The 21,216-nt window shown below is 46.5% G+C and overlaps 1 protein-coding gene across 2 annotated transcripts in view; it reads right to left on the bottom strand.

The window, feature by feature from the left end:
- Nucleotides 1–903: 903 nt before the first annotated feature.
- L2HGDH (L-2-hydroxyglutarate dehydrogenase) overlaps nt 904–21,216 on the bottom strand; it is a 29,745-nt gene continuing 9,432 nt past the window's right edge. For both annotated transcript variants that reach the window (XM_073577721.1, XM_073577722.1), the window contains 4 exons: nt 6,185–6,352; nt 5,826–5,983; nt 3,577–3,708; nt 904–2,223 (listed from right to left, as the gene is read on the bottom strand). In XM_073577721.1, the coding sequence (XP_073433822.1) occupies nt 2,028–2,223; nt 3,577–3,708; nt 5,826–5,983; nt 6,185–6,352 (654 nt within the window). In that variant the 3' untranslated portion in view covers nt 904–2,027. The remainder of the gene's footprint in view (nt 2,224–3,576; nt 3,709–5,825; nt 5,984–6,184; nt 6,353–21,216) is intronic.

A 21,216-nucleotide genomic window follows, 5' to 3' on the forward strand; every position in this document is an offset into this window, starting at 1 on the left:
TACATTGAGGGCTGTGTGCACAGGACCTGTGATGAGGTCACAGGAGGGGAGGAGTCAGGTGTCTCATGATCAGGGGCCTCCACTGAAAGGCCCCTGATCATGTAACCCCTGACTCCTCCCCTCCTGTGACCTCATCACAGGTCCTGTGCGCACAGAGCAGGGATTTATTAGTGAGGGGCTGGCGCTGCGGTGGACAGTGGGTCTAGGAGGGGGAGGAAGGGGTCGGTACATGGGGGGGGGCGTGGCGCTATGGTGGCGGATTATAATGAGGCAATTTTCCTTGGGCTGGAGGGCCCCCCCACACCACTGGGCCCTGGGCTACCGCCCAGATTGATCTAATTATAATCTGCCACTGCATGAGAACCTGGCACAGGTATTGTGTGGAGCCCACGACTTATCTTGATCAATTAGTTTTTCGCCAAAGTATGCATAATACACTTTGACAAACTCTATAATATTCCTTGGTTTCTTCACTGCAAAACAACCGCAAAAGTTGTCAAATGAATTATGACACCCTCCTTGTAGCCATTTTGATCACGTTGTTAGAAACAGAAGTTTAATCTACTACAACCACTAAATACTGAAAGGAATCGTGGAAAGCGCACCACCACATTCTTATCAACTCTGTCTATAAAAATTTTGCCTTTGCGCCCAATAGCAACCAATCAGTGCAGCTTTCAGTGCTTCTACTGCTGAGGTAAAATGAAAGCTGTGCTCTGATTGGTTGCTATGGACACCACCACACTCTTTGGAAGCTGGGTTAAGAAAATCTTCTCTGCCCACAGCAGCCAATCGCAGCACAGTGTCCATTAAGTTATAACCAATCTAACAACACCAAAATCACCCGCCAAAGGTCATGCAGAGGTCAAATTATGGTGCAAATAAAAGTCTATGGAGTCAGAGTGCATCTTTTCCATTTTTTGGGGTGAGGGAAGGGGGACAAAAAAAAATAAAATCACAAAGTACAACAGTGGCAGAAAAATGAATTTGACTTCTTAAATTGTTTCAGCTTTTTCTTGCTACATTTTTTTCTCCCTGAGTTTCTACACAGTCTTGGACTTATACATAGAAATCAACAGTAAAAACACAAGCAAAACATTGTTTTCCGCACACAATCTCCTTAAAAAACCCCACAAAAACCACAAATAAAACTGCACAATTTAAAACGTGATTGCGACTGTGATTTTCCAATGAGATATTGTGTTTTGTAACCAAAAAAAAATCCTGAAAGTCAATTCACACAATGCGTTGTTATGCATTTTATGTATGAAAACGAGGGAGTAAATTCCACATGCGCTATTGCTTTTTCTTTTCTTTGGCTGTGCTTTCCGTGTGTTTATTTGTGGTGCTTGCTGCTCCAGTGACATCACATAACCTCCCCTCCTTTAGAAAATCGTATCTACTTTTTTACTACAAGAATACATGTAAAACTACGAAAAAAAAGCAAATATCTGTACATTCATTTTTTTTCTTACATGGAAAATCAGCACCCATTGAAGTTTGAGCATAATAATAATCAAAAAAAATTCCACAACTGACAAGCTGCGACTGTAAAAGCAGCACCGCAGGTCAATATATGGTTGTTAAAAAAATGTGTAAGTTAAATTTTAAACCTATTTAAAAGGGCTATTCCAAAAATGTGATTAGAGATAACGTACTGATCACCAGAACTCCCAAACTACTACATTTTCTTCCTTTTTTTAAATCCAAAACGCATTGCGTGCATTGACCATATAAAAGCCGCACATCATCAGATCAGAGAGGTGTGGTCACTGCCTATCGGCGGACATCCCTCCCCACAACCATTGCACCCAATGCTCTGCGTCTTCTGTGCGTAGTTCTATCCCCACCTACACGTCCAGGTCTATTCACATTAAGCATGACTTATCCTGCTCGCTTATAATGCCTTTGGATGGGAATTCCTGATATTCTGCAAAAGTCACAGAATGTTCTAGTTCTATCAGTGACTGTAGAAGTTCCTTCCTGGACAGGAGGTCTGGTCAGTAGTCAGTGACACGGCGGCTCCGTCAGAGGTTAAACCGTTCTTCCACTTCAGAGGCGATCATCTCTGCTATCGCCATGGAGGAGGTAGCAGCCGGGGATGGGGCGTTCCTCACGTGCAGAATGCGGCTGGCAATGGCTCCAGAACCTCCATCAAAAACAAAATCGTCCACCAGGTTCCCGTCATGATCCAGGGCCTGAGCGCGGACTCCAGAGGGACCCCTAAATATGAAAGGGTTATGGGAGTTATTCAGGACCATTTTATAGGCGCTATCAATGTCAAACCCGCTGACTCCAGGGGCAGCTGCGTATTCTTCATGGTGGCCGTGCCAGGTACTGCAGCATACAGATCCAGGTTTACAGCTTTCTAAATTGTTTGTGATCCTCAATAACATCTATAGATTACAACTAAATGATGCTGGGGGGAGGGCTGATCTGGACCATGCTACAGGGTAGCAGCAGCCCTCTGTAATAACTTTAATTCTTTTTCTACACAAGTTGTGTTAGAGAGGGTAGTGACATGTGCCCATATCGCCTCCCATGTTCCCAAACTAGAGCTGCTATGGGATGCTAGGGGAGAGGGGTTTCAAATTAACACCACCTATTTTGCCACCAGGCGACCTGCAGGACTTACCTCTTCTGCAACGATTAAAATAACATACGGTAGGTTACTTGCATTTTTTTGAAAATACACAGAATAAAATAAGTCGCTAAAAGCGCATAATGGGAAAGTAGCCTTAGTACATGTGCACACGCTGCGGATTCTGCTGGGGATCCGCAGCGGATTTAGCCCTGTGGATCCGCAGCAGTTCCGTAGACAGTGTACAGTACAATGTTAGCCAATGGGATTTCAAATCCGCAGTGCACATGCTGCAGATTTTTCCGTGCGGATTTGCTGCGGTTTTAAATCCGCAGCATGTCAATTTTTTCTGCAGATTCCGCAGCGGTTTGACACCTGTTCCCTTGTCCAGGTGTCAATCCGCAGGCGAAAACCGCAGGTCACTTTACCTGCGGTTTTATCTGCAAATCCGCGCGGAAAAATCCGCAGGTGAATCCGCAGCGTGTGCACTCACCCTTAGGCTGTGCTCTTGGAGCATTTCCTATTCATTTGCATGGGAAATCCACTTTGCATTTCATAAATGTGTATTTTGAGTTTTCTTTATCTTGAAGATGAAAGGAAATGACCTGCTTGTCCGACTAGTCTCCTGGGCAGCTCGGACCCTGGTGGCTTTTAAAGTGTTTTTGTTTTTTTTTTTTAAAATGCTGCAGCCTTTCGGAGTCGAACATATTTGGCTGAAATTAAACAGCTGTGAATCAGGGGGGCATGTATCAGTTGTCAACTTCCCTTCAAATATTAAAGGATTATGCGACTTTTTTTAAATTTAGTATACAAAATGAGCAAACAAAGGAGCTGACAAAATATGCATCACTGAATTTGTGCCAGTTGATCACATATCGTGTGTGCCCACTTTGATGAATTTGGTGAAAAGTCCATCAGCACAAAAATGGTGACAAGACAAAAAAAAATAAAAATAAAAGAACTTTGTAAAACTTTCTTTCAGTGCAGAATGTCACCTGAGAATATCGTTACTGGAAAGCTCTGGGATGAATTTCTGCAATTCCTTCAGCTGTGCTTGTAGAAACAACGCTCGATACATCTCCCCCATCCCATAAACCAGATTCTTCAGGACTAATTTACGAAGGCCGCTGAAATATAAAAGACAGAAGTGGTACACAAGGCAAATAGAGCAAAGCTTGCAAAATACTGTCAGCTAGAACTGCAAACTAACTTCCTTGGTCAGCACCCTACAATATACGCACGGCGGAGAAGGAAGATGGAGGCCGTTCAGCACAGCGCAATAGTGGAATTTAGGGTATGTGCACACGGTGCAGATTCTCGTGCAGTTCTGCAGCAGATTTGGCCCAGCAGAACTGCAAGTGATGTACAGTACCATTTAAGGCTATGTAAAACAAAAAACGCTGTGCACATGCTGCAGATTTTTCCACGCAGATTTGGTGCGGTTTCAAAACTGCAGAATGTCACTTCTTTTGTGCAGTTCTCCTGCAGTTTTACATCTGCTCCATTATAGAAATCCGCAGGTGTAAAACTGCAGGGGAAATACGCACAAAAACTGAACTAAATCTGCAGGTAAAACGCAGGTCATTTTACCTGCGGATTTAGCAAAATCTGCACGGAAAATTCCACAGCAGAATCTGCAACGTGTGCACACACCCTAACAGTGACACTTAAGGGGGTTAACTGCTGTTGCCGGCTGTATAATGAAAAGGGGGTGGAAAAAACCACTAATATGCGACTACAGATCCAATATAAAAATAGAATATCTTTATTAAGACAAGTATACAGAACGAGACAAAAACAGTGTTGAATAGTGCATGTAGAACAACCCACGCAGCATGGAAAGCGTAGCAGACCCAACTCAGGAACTCATGATATTATATTCCAAAGCAGATCAAATATATATATGGAAAATACGTCTGTAGACACCCAAGTTCCTTCTTGCTTCATGTAAATCTAAATTTGCTATGTCTATCTATAATCAGACCAACCCTAAAGGCATAACACAGCGTCAGTATGAGCCTATAGATCACTACCTCATGAATATCAAATAGATGCCATACAAAAGAAAGTATGAATATATAGGATATAGGTGCCTACACCATCCCACCAAACAGAGATAAACGTAGTATGACTCTGGCCATTGTGCCAGTCCCAATCCTGCTTTACTCAGATTCCCGCTCATTCAATATATAGGACCATGTTTACCCGAGAGGACAGCATAATGCCTGGAATCCATAGCGGTAAAATCTCACCACAATGTGTCGGTAGGTGGAGGAGTCCTGGGGGGTCCGCGCGTCTGCCCCAGGACTCCTCCACCTACCGACACATTGTGGTGAGACTATATATTGAATGAGCGGGAATCTGAGTAAAGCAGGATTGGGACTGGCACAATGGCCAGAGTCATACTACGTTTATCTCGGTTTGGTGGGATGGTGTAGGCACCTATATCCTATATATTCATACTTTCTTTTGTATGGCATCTATTTGATATTCATGAGGTAGTGATCTATAGGCTCATACTGACGCTGTGTTATGCCTTTAGGGTTGGTCTGATTATAGATTGACATAGCAAATTTAGATTTACATGAAGCAAGAAGGAACTTAGGTGTCTACAGACGTATTTTCCATATATATATTTGATCTGCTTTGGAATATAATATCATGAGTTCCTGAGTTGGGTCTGCTACGCTTTCCATGCTGCGTGGGTTGTTCTATATGCACTATTCAACACTGTTTTTGTCTCGTTCTGTATACTTGTCTTAATAAAGATATTCTATTTTTATATTGGATCTGTAGTCGCATATTAGTGTTTTTTTCCACCCCCTTTTCATAGTGTTCTAGCGATGGATCTATATTTAGGTCCTATTTAACAAACGGAGACATCCAGGTGTAATATACATTATGCCGGGAATACGTTCTCTTAGTTTGATTATTTTTATGAGTATTTCTTTGGCCGGCTGTATAATGCAGCATTCGTCAGCCATTTCTGAAGTGAGCTTGGCTCCTGAACCCACTCCATACACAGGCATTTGATGTGTGGCGTACATGTTCTTCACACTTCGGGAGTTGCAATACCACATTCAACCTGTGGTCAAGTGTGGGACTGTTTTTAAAAGAAAGCAGTCATATTACTACACACCAGAAACTCCAAGTAAGCGCACCAGGAAAACCCAGATCAGAGTATTATATAATAGGCGCTCCACCGCTTTTGTGCACAAAAGATAGAAAATAATGAGAACTCTACCTGTATGTAACGGCTTCTCCAAAATCTCTAGCATTGAAGTCACACAGTCTGTAGCCCTCTCTTTTAAAAGCTAACACGGCATTTGGGCCGAGCCAGACGTTCCCATCCATACGCGGAGTGAAGTGGACCCCGAGAAATGGGAAACGTGGATCTGGAACCTACAGCCCAATATGGAGAAAACCATAAATATCTTACTGGCATCTTCTACTACATGCACACAATCTTTGCAGCTTTAGAGGTGATTGGAGGAGAAAATATCATGCAAGAAAAAATAATTTTCAGAGTCACTGTAAAGTAAATGTAAGACCGGTAGAAATGATCTGCCAACAGGGGATGTAGATGACGCATGTGATACCTACTGGGTAAATGTTCCCCTTAACCAGATAACACTTTTCTGGCTTTAGCACCAAATAATCTCCCCGAAAAGGAACGATGCGAGGTTCTGTGCTACATCCACTAATCTGGGATACACGGTCAGAGAAAAGCCCGGCACAGGTCAGCACGTACTTACAATAAACCTCTTCTCCCTGTAAAGAAGATACAGAGTTACAGAAATACAAGACGTTTTCCTTTACTAGACTTCAGCATCATGGGAATTTTTTATTTTCCAAAAGGTCTTCCCACCGTATAACAATCACTTTTTCTATTCCTTTTGTTGCTACAATTTCGAAAAATTATTCCAAAAAGCAGAATTTTTACGCAAAAATAATGCAGTATTGCAGCAATTTCAGAAAAGCACATCAAAATGTGAATTGCAGAGACAAGGCTTTAGGCTAAGAGTCAGAAGTTGCATATTTGGTGGTGATTTGTCCCCAGTGTTTTCTTCTGCAGATAAATCAGTGTGCGTTACATGCAGATTTTCACAGCGTTTTGGTGAAGATTTCTATTGAAAAAGGGTGAAATCCGAGCTGAATGCGTACAGAAACCTGACGAGCAGAAAATATCTGCAGTTAAGATGAGGTTTGTTGGAATCTCATGTACGAGTACTCAGCTGCAACTACAGTTGTGGCCAAAAGTATTGACACCCCTGCAATTCTGTCAGATAATACTCATTTTCTTCCTGAAAATGATTGCAAACACAAATTCTTTGGTATTATTATCTTCATTTAATTTGTCTTAAATGAAAAAAACACAAAAGAGAATGAAGCAAAAAGCAAAACATTGATCATTTCACACAAGACTCCAAAAATGGGCCAGACAAAAGTATTGGCACCCTCAGCCTAATACTTGGTTGCACAACCTTTAGCCAAAATAACTGCGGCCAACCGCTTCCGGTAAGCATCAATGAGTTTCTTACAATGCTCTGCTGGAATTTTAGACCATTCTTCTTTGGCAAACTGCTCTAGGTCCCTGATATTTGAAGGGTGCCTTCTCCAAACTGCCATTTTTAGATCTCTCTACAGGTGTTCTATGGGATTCAGGTCTGGACTCATTGCTGGCCACCTTAGAAGTCTCCAGTGCTTTCTCTCAAACCATTTTCTAGTGCTTTTTGAAGTGTGTTTTGGGTCATTGTCCTGCTGGAAGACCCATGACCTCTGAGGGAGACCCAGCTTTCTCACACTGGGCCCTACATTATGCTGCAAAATTTGTTGGTAGTCTTCAGACTTCATAATGCCATGCACACGGTCAAGCAGTCCAGTGCCAGAGGCAGCAAAGCAACCCCAAAACATCAGGGAACCTCCGCCATGTTTGACTGTAGGGACCGTGTTCTTTTCTTTGAATGCCTCTTTTTTTCTCCTGTAAACTCTATGTTGATGCCTTTGCCCAAAAAGCTCTACTTTTGTCTCATCTGACCAGAGAACATTCTTCCAAAACGTTTTAGGCTTTTTCAGGTAAGTTTTGGCAAACTCCAGCCTGGCTTTTTTATGTCTCGGGGTAAGAAGTGGGGTCTTCCAGGGTCTCCTACCATACAGTCCCTTTTCATTCAGACGCTGATGGATAGTACGGGTTGACACTTTTGTACCCTCGGACTGCAGGGCAGCTTGAACTTGTTTGGATGTTAGTTGAGGTTCTTTATCCAACATGCGCACAATCTTGCGTTGAAATCTCTTGTCAATTTTTCTTTTCCGTCCACATCTAGGGACGTTAGCCACAGTGCCATGGGCTTTAAACTTCTTGATGACACTGCGCACGGTAGACACAGGAACATTCTGGTCTTTGGAGATGGGCTTGTAGCCTTGAGATTGCTCATGCTTCCTCACAATTTGGTTTCTCAAGTCCTCAGACAGTTCTTTGGTCTTCTTTCTTTTCTCCATGCTCAATGTGGTACACACGAGGACACAGGACAGAGGTTGAGTCAACTTTAATCCATGTCAACTGGTTGCAAGTGTGATTTAGTTATTGCCAACACCTGTTAGGTGCCACAGGTAAGTTACAGGTGCTGTTAATTACACAAATTAGAGAAGCATCACATGATTTTTCGAACAGTGCCAATACTTTTGTCCGCCCTCTTTTTTATGTTTGGTGTGGAATTATATACAATTTGGCTTTAGGACAATTCTTTTTGTGTTTTTTCATTTAAGACAAATTAAATGAAGATAATAATACCAAAGAATTTGTGTTTGCAATCATTTTCAGGAAGAAACTGAGTATTATCTGACAGAATTGCAGGGGTGTCAATACTTTTGGCCACAACTGTATATTACGCTGCAGATTTTTTGGTTACTCACCGTAAAATCTGTTTCTCGGAGCCTTCATTGGGGGACACAGGAAACCATAGGTGTATGCTGCTGACACTATGCACAAAAAAAAGATAGCTCCTCCTCTGCAGTGTACATCCTACCGACTAGCATTAGGTTAATTAGTTAGTGAGAAAGCAGTAGGAGAAGACAAGTAAAAGAGAACGAAAACACAGAAACTCAAACTGTAACAATATAACATAGTAACCAAAGCTGCTAAACATGGGGTGCTGTGTCCCCAATGAAGGCTACGAGAAACAGATTTTTACGGTGAATAACCAAAAAACATGGATTTTTGTGATAACTCACCGTAAAATCCTTTTCTCCGAGACGCTCATTGGGGGACACAGGTACTGTGGGTGTATGCTACTGCCGCCTGAAGGCTGATTCTAAGTGAAAAAAGAGGTTAGCTCTTCCTCCCCCGTATACACCCTTGCCCCGATTGCGGGCGGAATCAGTTTGGTGCAAAAGCAGTAGGAGATCAAACAAAAGTCAGACATCAACCTTAATGCAAATAACAACATGTCTAGAAAAACACCACCCTAATATCAATCACAAAAGCATATTAATTAAACAAACAGAAACCAATTTGGCCATCAGGGTGGGTGCTGTGTCCCCCAATGAGCGTCTCGGAGAAAAGGATTTTAAGGTGAGTTATCACAAAAATATATATTTCTCCTTCGCCTCATTAAGGAACACAGGTACTGTGGGACGTCCTAAAGCAGTCCCTGGGTGGGAAGTTGACTCACCAATCCAAGCTACATGCACTTCCTGTCTAAAGGTGTGCCACTGCTGCTTGGAGAATCCTTCTACCCAGGCTCGCATCCGCTGAAGCCTGAGTATGGATATTGTAATGTTTGGCAAATGTGTGCAGGCTGGACCAGGTTGCTGCCTTGCAAACCTGTTCTGCCGATGCCTGGTGCCGAAGAGCCCAAGAGGCGCCCACTGCCCGAGTAGAGTGTGCTCTGATCCCTGCTGGAACTGGTGCACCTCTGATGCGGTAAAATTTCTTGAACAGTCAACCGAATCTACCTGGCTATGGTCGATTTTGAGGCCGCGAGTGCCTTCAGGGAGCACAAACAGCACTCCTGACTTACGAAAGGGTGCCTTCCATGACACGTACCTCCTGAGTGCTCTCACCAGGTCCAAAGTATGAAGGGCCTTTTCCATACGATGTACCGATGCTGGACAAAAAGAGGGCAAGACCATATCCTCATTGATGTGGAACGAGGAAACGACTTTTGGCAAAAAAGGAGGAGCTGGTCTGAGAACCACCTTATCTTTGTGGAAAGTCAGAAACGGGGCTCGAGAAGATAGAGCTGCCAGGTCAGACACCCGCCTAATTGATATTATAGCTACGAGGAACACTACCTTCCAGGAAAGGTATGGCAAAGAGACATCCTGTAGCGGTTCAAATGGAGCTTCCTGCAGAACGCTTAAGACCAGGTTAAGGTCCCAGGCGTCCAAAGGCACCTTATAGGGAGGTACCAAGTGGGAGACTCCTCCCTGGATGAAAGTCTCTACCTGCAGATTGGTAGCAATCCTGCGCTGAAAAAAGTACGGATAAAGCCGATATCTGTCTCCTGAGAGAACTTGGGGCCAAGCCTGAGTCTAAGCCAGACTGGAGAAAGGCTAAGATGTTAGGGATAGAGAATCTCAGCGGAGAACAACCGTGGCTTCGACACCATGAAAAGAAAACCTTCCAGGTGTGGTGGTAAACTCGTGCCAATATAGGCTTCCGGGCGCTAATCATTGCAGCAACCACTTTGCGCCCAAACCCCACCTGAGTCAGAATCCAAGATTCAACGGCCAAGCCGTCAAACACAGGGCCCCTGAGTTCGGGTGGCAGACCGGCCCCTGCGAAAGTAGATCTGGGAGCTCTGGCAGTCGCCATGGCACGTCGGCGAGCAGCTGCACTAGATCTGCGTACCACGCCCGACGGGGCCAGTCTGGAGCCAGCAAAATTACTGGAATACCTTCCGCCTTGATCTTCATGATGACCCCCGGGAGTAGTAGCAGCGGGGGAAATAAGTATGGTAGGCGAAACTGGTTCCATGGCAGAACCAGCGCATCCCCGGCGATTGCCTGAGGGTCCCGGGACTGAGCGACAAATGTGGGCACCTTGGCGTTCACCCTGGAAGCCATCTCAGATCCACATCCGGTGTTCCCCACCGTTGGCAAATCTGCTGAAAGACCTCGGGGTGTACTGACCATTCCCCGGACGCAAGCCCCTGCCAGCTTAGGAAGTCTGCCGCCCAGTTCTCTACACCCGGGATGTGGACCGCCGATATCACCGTGCGGTTCCTCTTGGCCCAGCGAAGCATGTGCCCTACCTCGTGCATGGTAGCCCTGCTGCGGGTGCCCCCTTTGTGATTTATGTAATCCACCACCGTGACATTGTCCAACTCAATCAGGAAGGGGCGGCCTGCTAGAAGGTGATAAAAATGTTGCAGAGTTAGCCAATCGCCTGTATCTCCAACAAGTTGATCCGGAGGCGTGCCTCCTGCGGGGACCACCATCCCTGGGTCGTGTGGTGGCGAAAAACCGCTCCCCAGTCGAGGAGGCTGGCGTCGGTTGCGACCACCAGCCAATGGTCTGGTGGAAAAGGTTTCTCCTGAAGCAGGGAGGAACTGACTGTTCACCACACGAGTGACTGACTGACCTGAGAGGGCAACCGGCATCGGTGATCGAGCGTGAATGGGTTTTTCTCCCAGGATGACAAGAGGACGTGCTGCAGGGGGCGAAGATGGAAGTGGGCGAACGGGATCGCTTCCATTGCCACCACCATTTTCCCTAGAATCCTCATGCCGAAACGGATGGTGTGAGGAAGTGGTTGGTGAAGTATCCGAACTCCCTGCCGGAGATCTAAGGCCTTGTCTCAAGGGAGAATTACCAACCCCCGGGAAGTGTCGAAGATCATCCCTAAAAAGGAAATCCTCTGGGCTGGGACAAGGGATGACTTTTTCCATTGACCAACCACCCTTACCAGGCAAGAGTATCTAGCGTGATGCTGACACTTTCCTCGCATGTCCGTCTTGACGGGCCCTTGATCAGAAGGTCGTCTAAGTATGGCAACACGACTATTCCCCAGGAGTGCAGGATGGCCATGGGGACTGCTATGACCTTTGTGAACACCCTGGGGGCGGTGGCTAGCCCGAAGGGCAGCGCTGCGAACTGGAAATGTAGACCGTTGATGGAGAAGCGTAGAAATCTTTGCTGTGGAGGGAAAAATGGGGATATGTAGATAGGCGTCCTGGATATCGATAGAGGCCAAGTATTCTCCTTGCCCCATTGCTGATATGACTGAACACAGGGACTCCATCCGGAAAAGTCTGATCCTGATAAAAAATGGGCCTGACAGTCCCATCCTTTTTGGGGACTGCAAACAGGTTGGAATAGAAGCCCTGAGTCTTCTCGTTTTCAGGTACGGGAATAATAACTCCGTTGCGACTGAGTAAATCGATGGATCCCAGTAGGTATCCCCCTTGAGAAGACGGAAAAGAAAAAATCGTCTTGGGGGGTTCCTGACAAATTCTATCTTGTACCCTGAGGACACCAGCTCTCTCACCCATGCGTCGTGTGCGACTTTGAGCCTGACGTGGTGAAACCAGAGTAGACGGCCGCCTACCTCACTGGTGTCGCCTGGCAAATGCCTTGAGTCATTTGGCTGAAGATCTTTGGGACCTGGATCCCCTCGACCTGGGCTGGTTAGTACGCATTCTCCCCAATGGGTTGGCTCTATACAAGACCTGTCGGCCCCCTATCCTGGTTGGGGCAAACTGATGCGGCGGAATTAGCCGCTGTGGTCCACCCGGGGTTGCGAAAGGCCCGAAAACGTGCCTGAAACTGGTGATGAAACGGCGGTTTGACCTTTTGTTGAGGAGAAAACCGCTCTTCCCTCCTGTGGAGTCAGAGATGAGTTGATCTAACTTCTCTCCGAATAGGCGGCCGCACTGGTATGGTAGCGATGTCAAGGACTTTTTTTAAGCTGAATCTGCCCGCCATGTCCTCAACCATAGAGCTCTCCAAATGGATATTGCATTTGCGGTTGCAAGTGCCGCGCAACTGGCCGCACCTAAAGATGCATTGATCAAGTTGTCCCCTGCCATAGCTATCTGACTTGCGATCTCTGATACTTCAGCTGGTAGGTCTATGTCTTGCAAGGCTTTGTACAATGATTCTGAACAAGAAATCATGGCCTTGGCTACCCATGTTGCCGCGAACGAGGGAGAGAGTACTTGTCATGATCCAGGTTGGATATGACAGAGAAAATGCACAGGTAACCTTTTTTTTCCTTTGGCTGTGTGTTTAAGTTCTAGTTTCTCCCCGGTGGCCATTAGGATTATTGCACTGTGGTGTCTTTTGTTCTAAATTTGCCCCCCGCTGGTGGTGAGCGTCATTGCACTTGGTTACTTTAGTTTTGTGCACGTAATTATAAAACAGGTGTGATTGCTCTATAAAAGAGTGTCAGGTGTGGTAATCACTGTTGGTGATAGTCCTCAGTTACAAGCAAGCATGGGTGAAGGATGGAGCTGAAGGAGAGTCCCGGGCAGCTCAGTGAGAGTCCTGGAGTGGCAGCTATGGTGTCTGCAAGGAGGGCTGGCATGGTTTGGTGGAGTTGCAGCTATGGTGTCAGCAAGGAGTTCTTGCATGGCTTGGTGGAGTGGCAGCTATGGTGTAGAGCTGCACTCATGATGCTGGACTCTATTGCTGGAAAGCTGGACTCATATGCTGGACTCTGTTTCTGGACAGCTGCACGCAGGTGGTGGACTCTGTTTACTCCAAGGCGGCACTATGGTGTAGGATCCGGTCGGAGGAAAGGATGCACGCAGGTGGTGGGCTCTGTTGCTGGGAGCGTAAGCAACAGAGCAAAGCTAAGTGGTGTTTCCCTGTTTTGTCTCTTTTCCTTATGTGTGTTTTAGTGCAGTGGTGGGATTAGTTTCCGCACCGTCCACTTCACTAGTGAGGGTTTAAGTGCAGGGCGAGTCAGGGTTTTTAGGTTCCTGATCTTCGCCCGGTGCGGAACCGGCCTAGGGAACGTTAGGAGTGTAGAGACACTGACTCAGGGGAGTGCAGGTGGTCTCCACTTACCCGTTCCCTATCGCAGGGCCACCATTGTTATTGTTACCCAGGTTTTCCCTTTTATTGTTTAAATTCGCCTTACTGGAGGCAGGGTTTCCAGACATACGTGTATTTCCGAAATTCGCCTGTTGGAGGCGGCGTATCCAGCTGCACGTTTTATTATTTAAATTCGCCCAACTGGAGGCGGTGTATCCAAGGTCACGCGTGTCATCTAAATCCGCCCTGCTGGAGGCGCTGTGTCCAGCAACGCGTGACCGTGACAGTGCTGATCCTGATGCCTCAAACACTGAGCGAGCCAAGTTCTCTATGAGGCGATCAGTGGGATCCTTAATAGAAGAACCACTAGCGGATAGTAGGGTTCTCGTAGCTAAGTGTGATATAGGTGGATCCACCGTTGGGGATTCTGTCCATTTTTTATGGAGATCCGGGGCAAAAGGATACCTCGCCACGAGTGCCTTCTGGCCTGAGAAACGCCTGTCCGGCTGTTCTCTGTGTCGTTGCACTAGCAAACTCAGGGTGAGTGCAAAATACTCTATGGGGGCGCTTGACTCGCTTAAATGACACCTTATGGCCCGGGGCCAGGATGGACTCATCCTCAATCCCCAGAGTCTGGTTGACGGCTTCTATGAGACTGTCAACCATTTCATGAAAACCCGGTGTATCTAGGGTTTTGTCCGAGTCGTAATCCGGGCCTTGTTCGTTATCGACTGCTGGTGACGGAGAGCGAGAAGCAGAGCTCACTGATGCCGAGGCACCAGATGGACTGGGAGACGCCGTGTGGGTTCGTTTCCCCCGCGTCTGCCTGGAGTGAGAGCGGCCCCTGCTGGCCGGAGGCTCCTGTGAGGTAGAGGACCCCTCTAAGACAGGCAAGCCACTGTCCCTGCCCCTATCTGGGGCCCGAAGGGACTTGATTGCTCTCATGACGCCATAGATTGCTACAGTGATGACGCCCATTCCGGGGGACTTGGTACACTGGGCTCGGTCGCAGGGGAGGGCTCCTGGGCGCGTTCGGACTCGCAGGCTTCGCATACTCGCTTGGTCTGTACACGCAGAAAAGCGGGCCGACAGGAGCGTATAGAGACGTGTGCGTCTTAGCTTTTCCTGACATGCTGTACCTGTCAGGCATCCGCTGAAAAAACGCTAGGGGAGGGCTCTCTCCGTTTTTCCTAGTGTCGCCTCTCGGGGGCTAGGGGGCAGCACTTACCCCAGTCCTGTGCCCCTGTGTCCTGGAAGTTTGATCAGGTGCACGCCACAACTGCGGAAAGGCCCCCGAAAGAAAACAGGATTCCTGGGGGCGGTCTTCCCTCTGCGGCCCAGCTTCTGTGTCCGCCCAGGCCACGGGGGGCGGGGCCGGAGTGACGTCACGCCAGGGGGCGGGGACTTCCGGCCGTGGCCTAGCGACGGCCGAAGCCGCAGCCTAAATTTTGACATCTGCCCACGTGGGGGGGTGGAGCGGAACCGTCGAGCCCCAGCCAAGGCCGGAACTGGGTTGTGTCGCCCAGACGAAGCTAAGGGCTGCAGCCCTGTGCCGCTGCAGGAACCCTCCCAGGCCACCCTCCCACATGCTTCGGCTCCAGCTCAGGTAGAGGGGAGGGGGGGCCGTATGCAAAAAAGGGACGGTGCAGGCACCCTAGCTCCATCTAACCACTTCAAGGGGTGAGGAGAGGGACCGTCCGCCACCCTGCTGCACCGCAGTCTTAGCAATGGTGGCGCAGTGGGGCCGGACGGACTACAGTTGACAATTCTGTCAGATAATACTCAGTTTCTTCCTGAAAATGATTGCAAACACAAATTCTTTGGTATTATTTTCATTTAATTTGTTGTAATGAAAAAACACAAAAGAGAATGAAGTAAAAAGCAAAACATTGATCATTTCACACAAAACTCCAAAAATGGGCCAGACAAAAGTATTGGCACCCTCAGCCTAATAATAATCTTTATTTTTATATAGCGCTAACATATTCCGCAGCACTTTACAGTTTGCACACATTATCATCACTGTCCCCAATGGGGCTCACAATCTAAATGATACTTGGTTGCACAACCTTTAGCCAAAACAACTGCGACCAACCGCTTCCGGTAACCATCAATGAGTTTCTTACAATGCTCTGCTGGAATTTTAGACCATTTTTCTTTGGCAAACTGCTCCAGGTCCCTGATATTTGAAGGGTGCCTTCTCCAAACTGCCATTTTTAGATCTCTCCACAGGTATTCTATGGGATTCAGGTCTGGACTCATTGCTGGCCACCTTAGAAGTCTCCAGTGCTTTCTCTCAAACCATTTTCTAGTGCTTTTTGAAGTGTGTTTTGGGTCATTGTCCTGCTGGAAGACCCATGACCTCTGAGGGAGACCCAGCTTTCTCACACTGGGCCCTACATTATGATGCAAAATTTGTTGGTAGTCTTCAGACTTCATAATGCCATGCACACGGTCAAGCAGTCCAGTGCCAGAGGCAGCAAAGCAACCCCAAAATATCAGGGAACCTCCGCCATGTTTGACTGTAGGGACCGTTTTCTTTTCTTTGAATGCCTCTTTTTTTCTCCTGTAAACTCTATGTTGATGCCTTTGCCCAAAAAGCTCTACTTTTGTCTCATCTGACCAGAGAACATTCTTCCAAGATGTTTTAGGCTTTTTCAGGTAAGTTTTGGCAAACTCCAGCCTGGCTTTTTTAAGTCTCGGGGTTAGAAGTGGGGTCTTCCTGGGTCTCCTACCATACAGTCCCTTTTCAGTCAGACTCGGACGTATAGTACGGGTTGACACTGTTGTACCCTCGGACTGCAGGGCAGCTTGAACTTGTTTGGATGTTAGTCGAGGTTCTTTATCCAACATGCGCACAATCTTGCGTTGAAATCTTTCCGTCCACATCTAGGGAGGTTAGCCACAGTGCCATGGGCTTTAAACTTCTTGATGACACTGCGCACGGTAGACACAGGAACATTCTGGTCTTTGGAGATGGACTTGTAGCCTTGAGATTGCTCATGCTTCCTCACAATTTGGTTTCTCAAGTCCTCAGACAGTTCTTTGGTCTTCTTTCTTTTCTCCATACTCAATGTGGTACACACAAGGACACAGGACAGAGGTTGAGTCAACTTTAATCCATGTCAACTGGCTGCAAGTGTGATTTAGTTATTGCCAACACCTGTTAGGTGCCACAGGTAAGTTACAGGTGCTGTTAATTACACAAATTAGAGAAGCATCACATGATTTTTCAAACAGTGCCAATACTTTTGTCAACCCTCTTTTTTATGTTTGGTGTGGAATTATATCCAATTTGGCTTTAGGACAATTCTTTTTGTTTTTTCATTTAAGTCAAATTAAATGAAGATAATATTACCAAAGAATTTGTGTTTGCAATCATTTTCAGGAAGAAACTGAGTATTATCTGACAGAATTGCAGGGCTGTCAATACTTTTGGCCACAACTGTACACTTGTGCCTCTGCAGCCTAGGGTTTCAATACCTTAGGGTGATCAGGGCTAAGTCCGGCATCATTCCCATGGTGCGGGAGAGGATACGTGGAGGCGACACTCGCACGTGCTCGCCCATTGTTGGTTTGGGGAGATCAGACTCTTTCAAAAGGGTCCGTCGCCCCTGTCCATCTTCACGTGAAAAAAGCACAGGAAAAATCCCACATTGCGGTAGAGGGTACGTGGAGGCGACACTCGCACGTGCTCGCCCGTCGTTGGTTTGGGAAGATCGGACCCTTTCAATAGGGTCCGTCGCCCCTATCTCATCTTCATGCAAAAAAAAAAAAATGACGTCTGGAAAAAATCCCCGTTGCGGGAGAGGATACGTGGAGGCGACACTCACATGTCGTCGCCCGTTGCTGGGTGGGGAGATCGGACCCTTTCAATAGGGTCCGTTGCCCCATTCTCATCTTCATAGGGAAAAAGAAAAAAAAAAATCAGTCTGGAAACAGACAGACGTGTGCCTCCAACAGGCACTAAGCACAAAACTGATTCCGCCCGCAATCGGGGCGAGGGTGTATACGGCAGAGGAGGAGCTATCCTCTTTTTTTCACTTAGTGTCAGCTTCCAGGCGGCAGTAGCATACACCCACAGTACCTGTGTCCCCCAATGAGGTGAAGGAGAAATCTTGTTTTCTCTATCGCTTCATTGGGGGACACAGGAAACCATGGGACGTTCCAAAGCAGTCCAAGGGGAGGGAACAGTAGAAACTCTTTTCAGGTCGGAGAATTAACCACTGTCAACTGCAGGATCCTTCTACCTGGGCTGGTGTCTGCCGAAGCGTAGGAACAGACCCTGAAAAACTTGGCAAAGGTGTGGATGGAAGGTCAGGTTGTCGCTTTGCAGAAGTGCAAGGTGGATGCCCTATGGTGTACTGACCAGGAGGCACCCACTGCCCAGGTAGAGTGAGCCTTAATTCCAGGGGGAGGCGCTCTATTTTTGACCCAGTATGCCCCAAAAACGGCAACGGGATCCAGCAAGCAATCGTAGCCTTGGAGGCCGGAAGGCCTCTACGAACACCCTCAGGAATTACAAAGAGTCTGTCTTCTGAAAGGCCCAGTCCTAGCCAGATAGACCAGCACCACCCTATCCTGTTTAGTGAATACTCAAGAGGAGGAGTCAGGCAAAAGGATAGGTGGACACCACCTTGGGAAGGAAAGAAGGTAGAGGCCGCAAAACTACCTTGTCCTGGTGGAGAACCAGGAAAGGAGGGTGACAGGAAAGAGCTGCCAACTCTGAGACACGCCTAATGGAGGTGATGGCCACAAAAACACTACCTTCCAAGACAGAATGGACAGAGAGACATCTCAAAGAGGTTCAAAGGGAGAACTCCTAAGAGCCTCCAGGACTGAATTGAGGTCCCAGGGGTCCACTGGTGCCTAATACGGGGGCGCAGTGCGCGCTACCCCCTGGAGAAAAGCTCTGACCTGAGAACAGGAGGATAAGTCCTTTTGAAAAAGGATAGAAAGCGATGACACCTGTCCCTTTAGTGAACAGAGCAAGGCCAGAGTCAAATCCCGCCTGGAGAAACGCCAGAAGAGAAGGAAGAGCAAAGGACATTGGTGGAACATGATTAAACTCACAGGTTTGGCCTGGGGAAGGAAAGAGCTTGTCCCTCCGGTGGCCTCCTTAATAATTTGGTCCAGCTTGGAGCCAAATAGGCGGGAACCCTGGAAAAGCAAGTTGGTAAGGGACTTTTTGAAGATAAGTCCGCCTGCCACGCTTTAAACCAAACGGTCTGTCGGATGAACACTATATTGCTAGACGCCAGAGCAGTGCATGAAGCAGCATCCAGGGAGGCGGATACCATGTACTTCCCTGCATGAGAAATCTGGTCAGCAAGGTTGGTCAATTAATCCGGTCGGGCTCCAGAGAAAATGCCCTGACGAAGCTGCTTAGCCCAAGCAGCTATCAACTTTGACACCCAAGTGGTGGCAAAGGCAGGGCACAAAGTAGAAGCGGTCGCTTCAAAGGCTGACTTTGCAAAGGACTCTATGAGCCTGTCATTGGAGTCCTTGAGGGATGCTCCATCAGTATCAGGGAGGACCATATTGTTGGACAGTCTGGAAACTGGACGGTCCACAGTCGGCGAAGCGGTCAAGTTCGCAGTAAGCTCAGGGGCGAAGGGATATAGAATGCCAATGCGCTTCCCTCTTTGGAAGCGTCTGGTCGGGTTCTCCTGTTCCCTGGACAGTACCTCCTCGAATTCTTTATGAGGGGCAATGACCTTAGAAGCTGGTTTGGACTGTCTAAACGTAACAGCCTGTTCTGCGGGTTCCATAGCGGTGTCGTTAGAATCATAGAATCGTACAGTTGGAAGGGACCTCCTGGGCCATCTGGTCAAACCCCCTGCTCAAAGCAGGATTCGCTAAATCATCCCAGTCAGATGTCTGTCCAGCCTCTGTTTGAAGACATCCATTGAAGGAGAACTCACCACTTCTCGTGGCAGCTTGTTCCACTCATTGATCACTCTAACTGTCAAAAAGTTTTTTCTAATATCTAATCTGTGTCTCCTCCCATTCAGTTTCATCCCATTGCTTCTAGTCTTTCCTTGTGCAAAAGTTGATCCTTCTACAATGTGACAGCCCTTTAGATATTTGTAGACAGCTATTAAGTCTCCTATCAGTCTTCTCTTTTGCAAACTAAACAATCCCAAATCCTGCAACCTTTCCTCATAAGACAGGGTTTGCAGACCGGTCACCATTCTGGTTGCTCTTTTCTGAACTTGCTCCAGTTTGTTGATGTCTTTTTTAAAATGTGGTGCCCAAAACTGGACACAATATTCCAGATGAGGTCTGACCAAAGAGGAGTAGAGGGAAATAATGACTTCACGTGATCTAGACTGTATGCTTCTGTTAATACATCCTAGAATTGCATTGGCTTTTTTTGCTGCTGCATCACACTGTTGACTCATATTCAGTCTGTGATCTATTAGTATACCCAAGTCTTTTTCACATGTGCTGTTGCTTAGCCCTATTCCTCCCATTCTGTATATGCTTTTTTCATTTTTATTGCCCAGATGTAGTACTTTGCATTTTTCCCTGTTAAAAACCATTCTGTTAGTTGCTGCCCACTTCTCCAGTTTATTTATATCTTTTTGAATCCTCTCTCTCTCTTCTCTAGTATTAGCTATCCCTCCTAGCTTTGTGTCATCAGCAAATTTAATCAGTTTACCCTCAATTCCTTCATCTAAATCGTTGATAAAGATGTTGAACAATACAGGGCCCAGGACAGAGCCCTGTGGTACCCCACTTGAGACATTCTTCCAACTGGATGTGCAGCCATTTACGACCACTCTTTGGGTCCGATCACTAAGCCAGTTATGAATCCACCTAACAGTTGCCTTGTCCATTCCATACTTAGTCATTTTTTCAATAAGGATTGTATGAGATATTTTGTCAAATGCTTTGCTGAAGTCAAGATATACTATATCTACAGCATTTCCTTGATCCACCCAATCAATGATTCCGTCATAGAAGGAAATTAAGTTAGTCTGACATGACTTACTAGTTACAAACCCATGCTGACTCTGTTTAATCACTTCATTCTTATCCAGGTACTGACATACATGTTGTTTAATAATTTGTTCAAAGATCTTTCCTGGTATAGAAGTCAGACTCACCGGCCTATAGTTGCCTGGGTCCACCTTCTTCCACTTTTTGAAGATAGAAACAACATTTGCTCTTCTCCAGTCTTCTGGGACTTCTCCTGTTCTCCAAGAATTTTCAAAGATTATGGAGAGGGGTTCAAAAATTTCTTCTGCTATCTCCTTCAGTACTCTGGGGTGTAATTCATCTGGACCTGGAGAATGAATTCATTTAGGTTAGCTAAGTGTTTCCTCACTATCTTTCTGTTTATAGATATCCTGGATTCTTCTATTCCCTTAATAGGACAGTGAAGAACAGTTGATGTCACATTTACTTTCTGAGAGAAAACAGATGCAAAATAGGAATTTAAAAGTTCGGCCTTCTCAACATCCTGTCTTACCATTTCATCATTTTCATCCTGTAAAAATCCTATAGCATCTTTGACTTTTCTTTTACTTTTGACATATCCCCAAAATCCTTTATTATTGCTTTTGACATCTCTTGCAAGCCTCAATTCATTGTCAGCTTTAGATAATCTGATTTGTGCCCTGCAGGTTCTGCAGACAGCATTATATTCT

The sequence above is a fragment of the Dendrobates tinctorius genome, unplaced genomic scaffold (genome assembly GCF_039654945.1).
Source record: "Dendrobates tinctorius isolate UK_male_01 unplaced genomic scaffold, ASM3965494v1 ptg000057l, whole genome shotgun sequence".
NCBI classification, from domain to species: domain Eukaryota; kingdom Metazoa; phylum Chordata; class Amphibia; order Anura; family Dendrobatidae; genus Dendrobates; species Dendrobates tinctorius.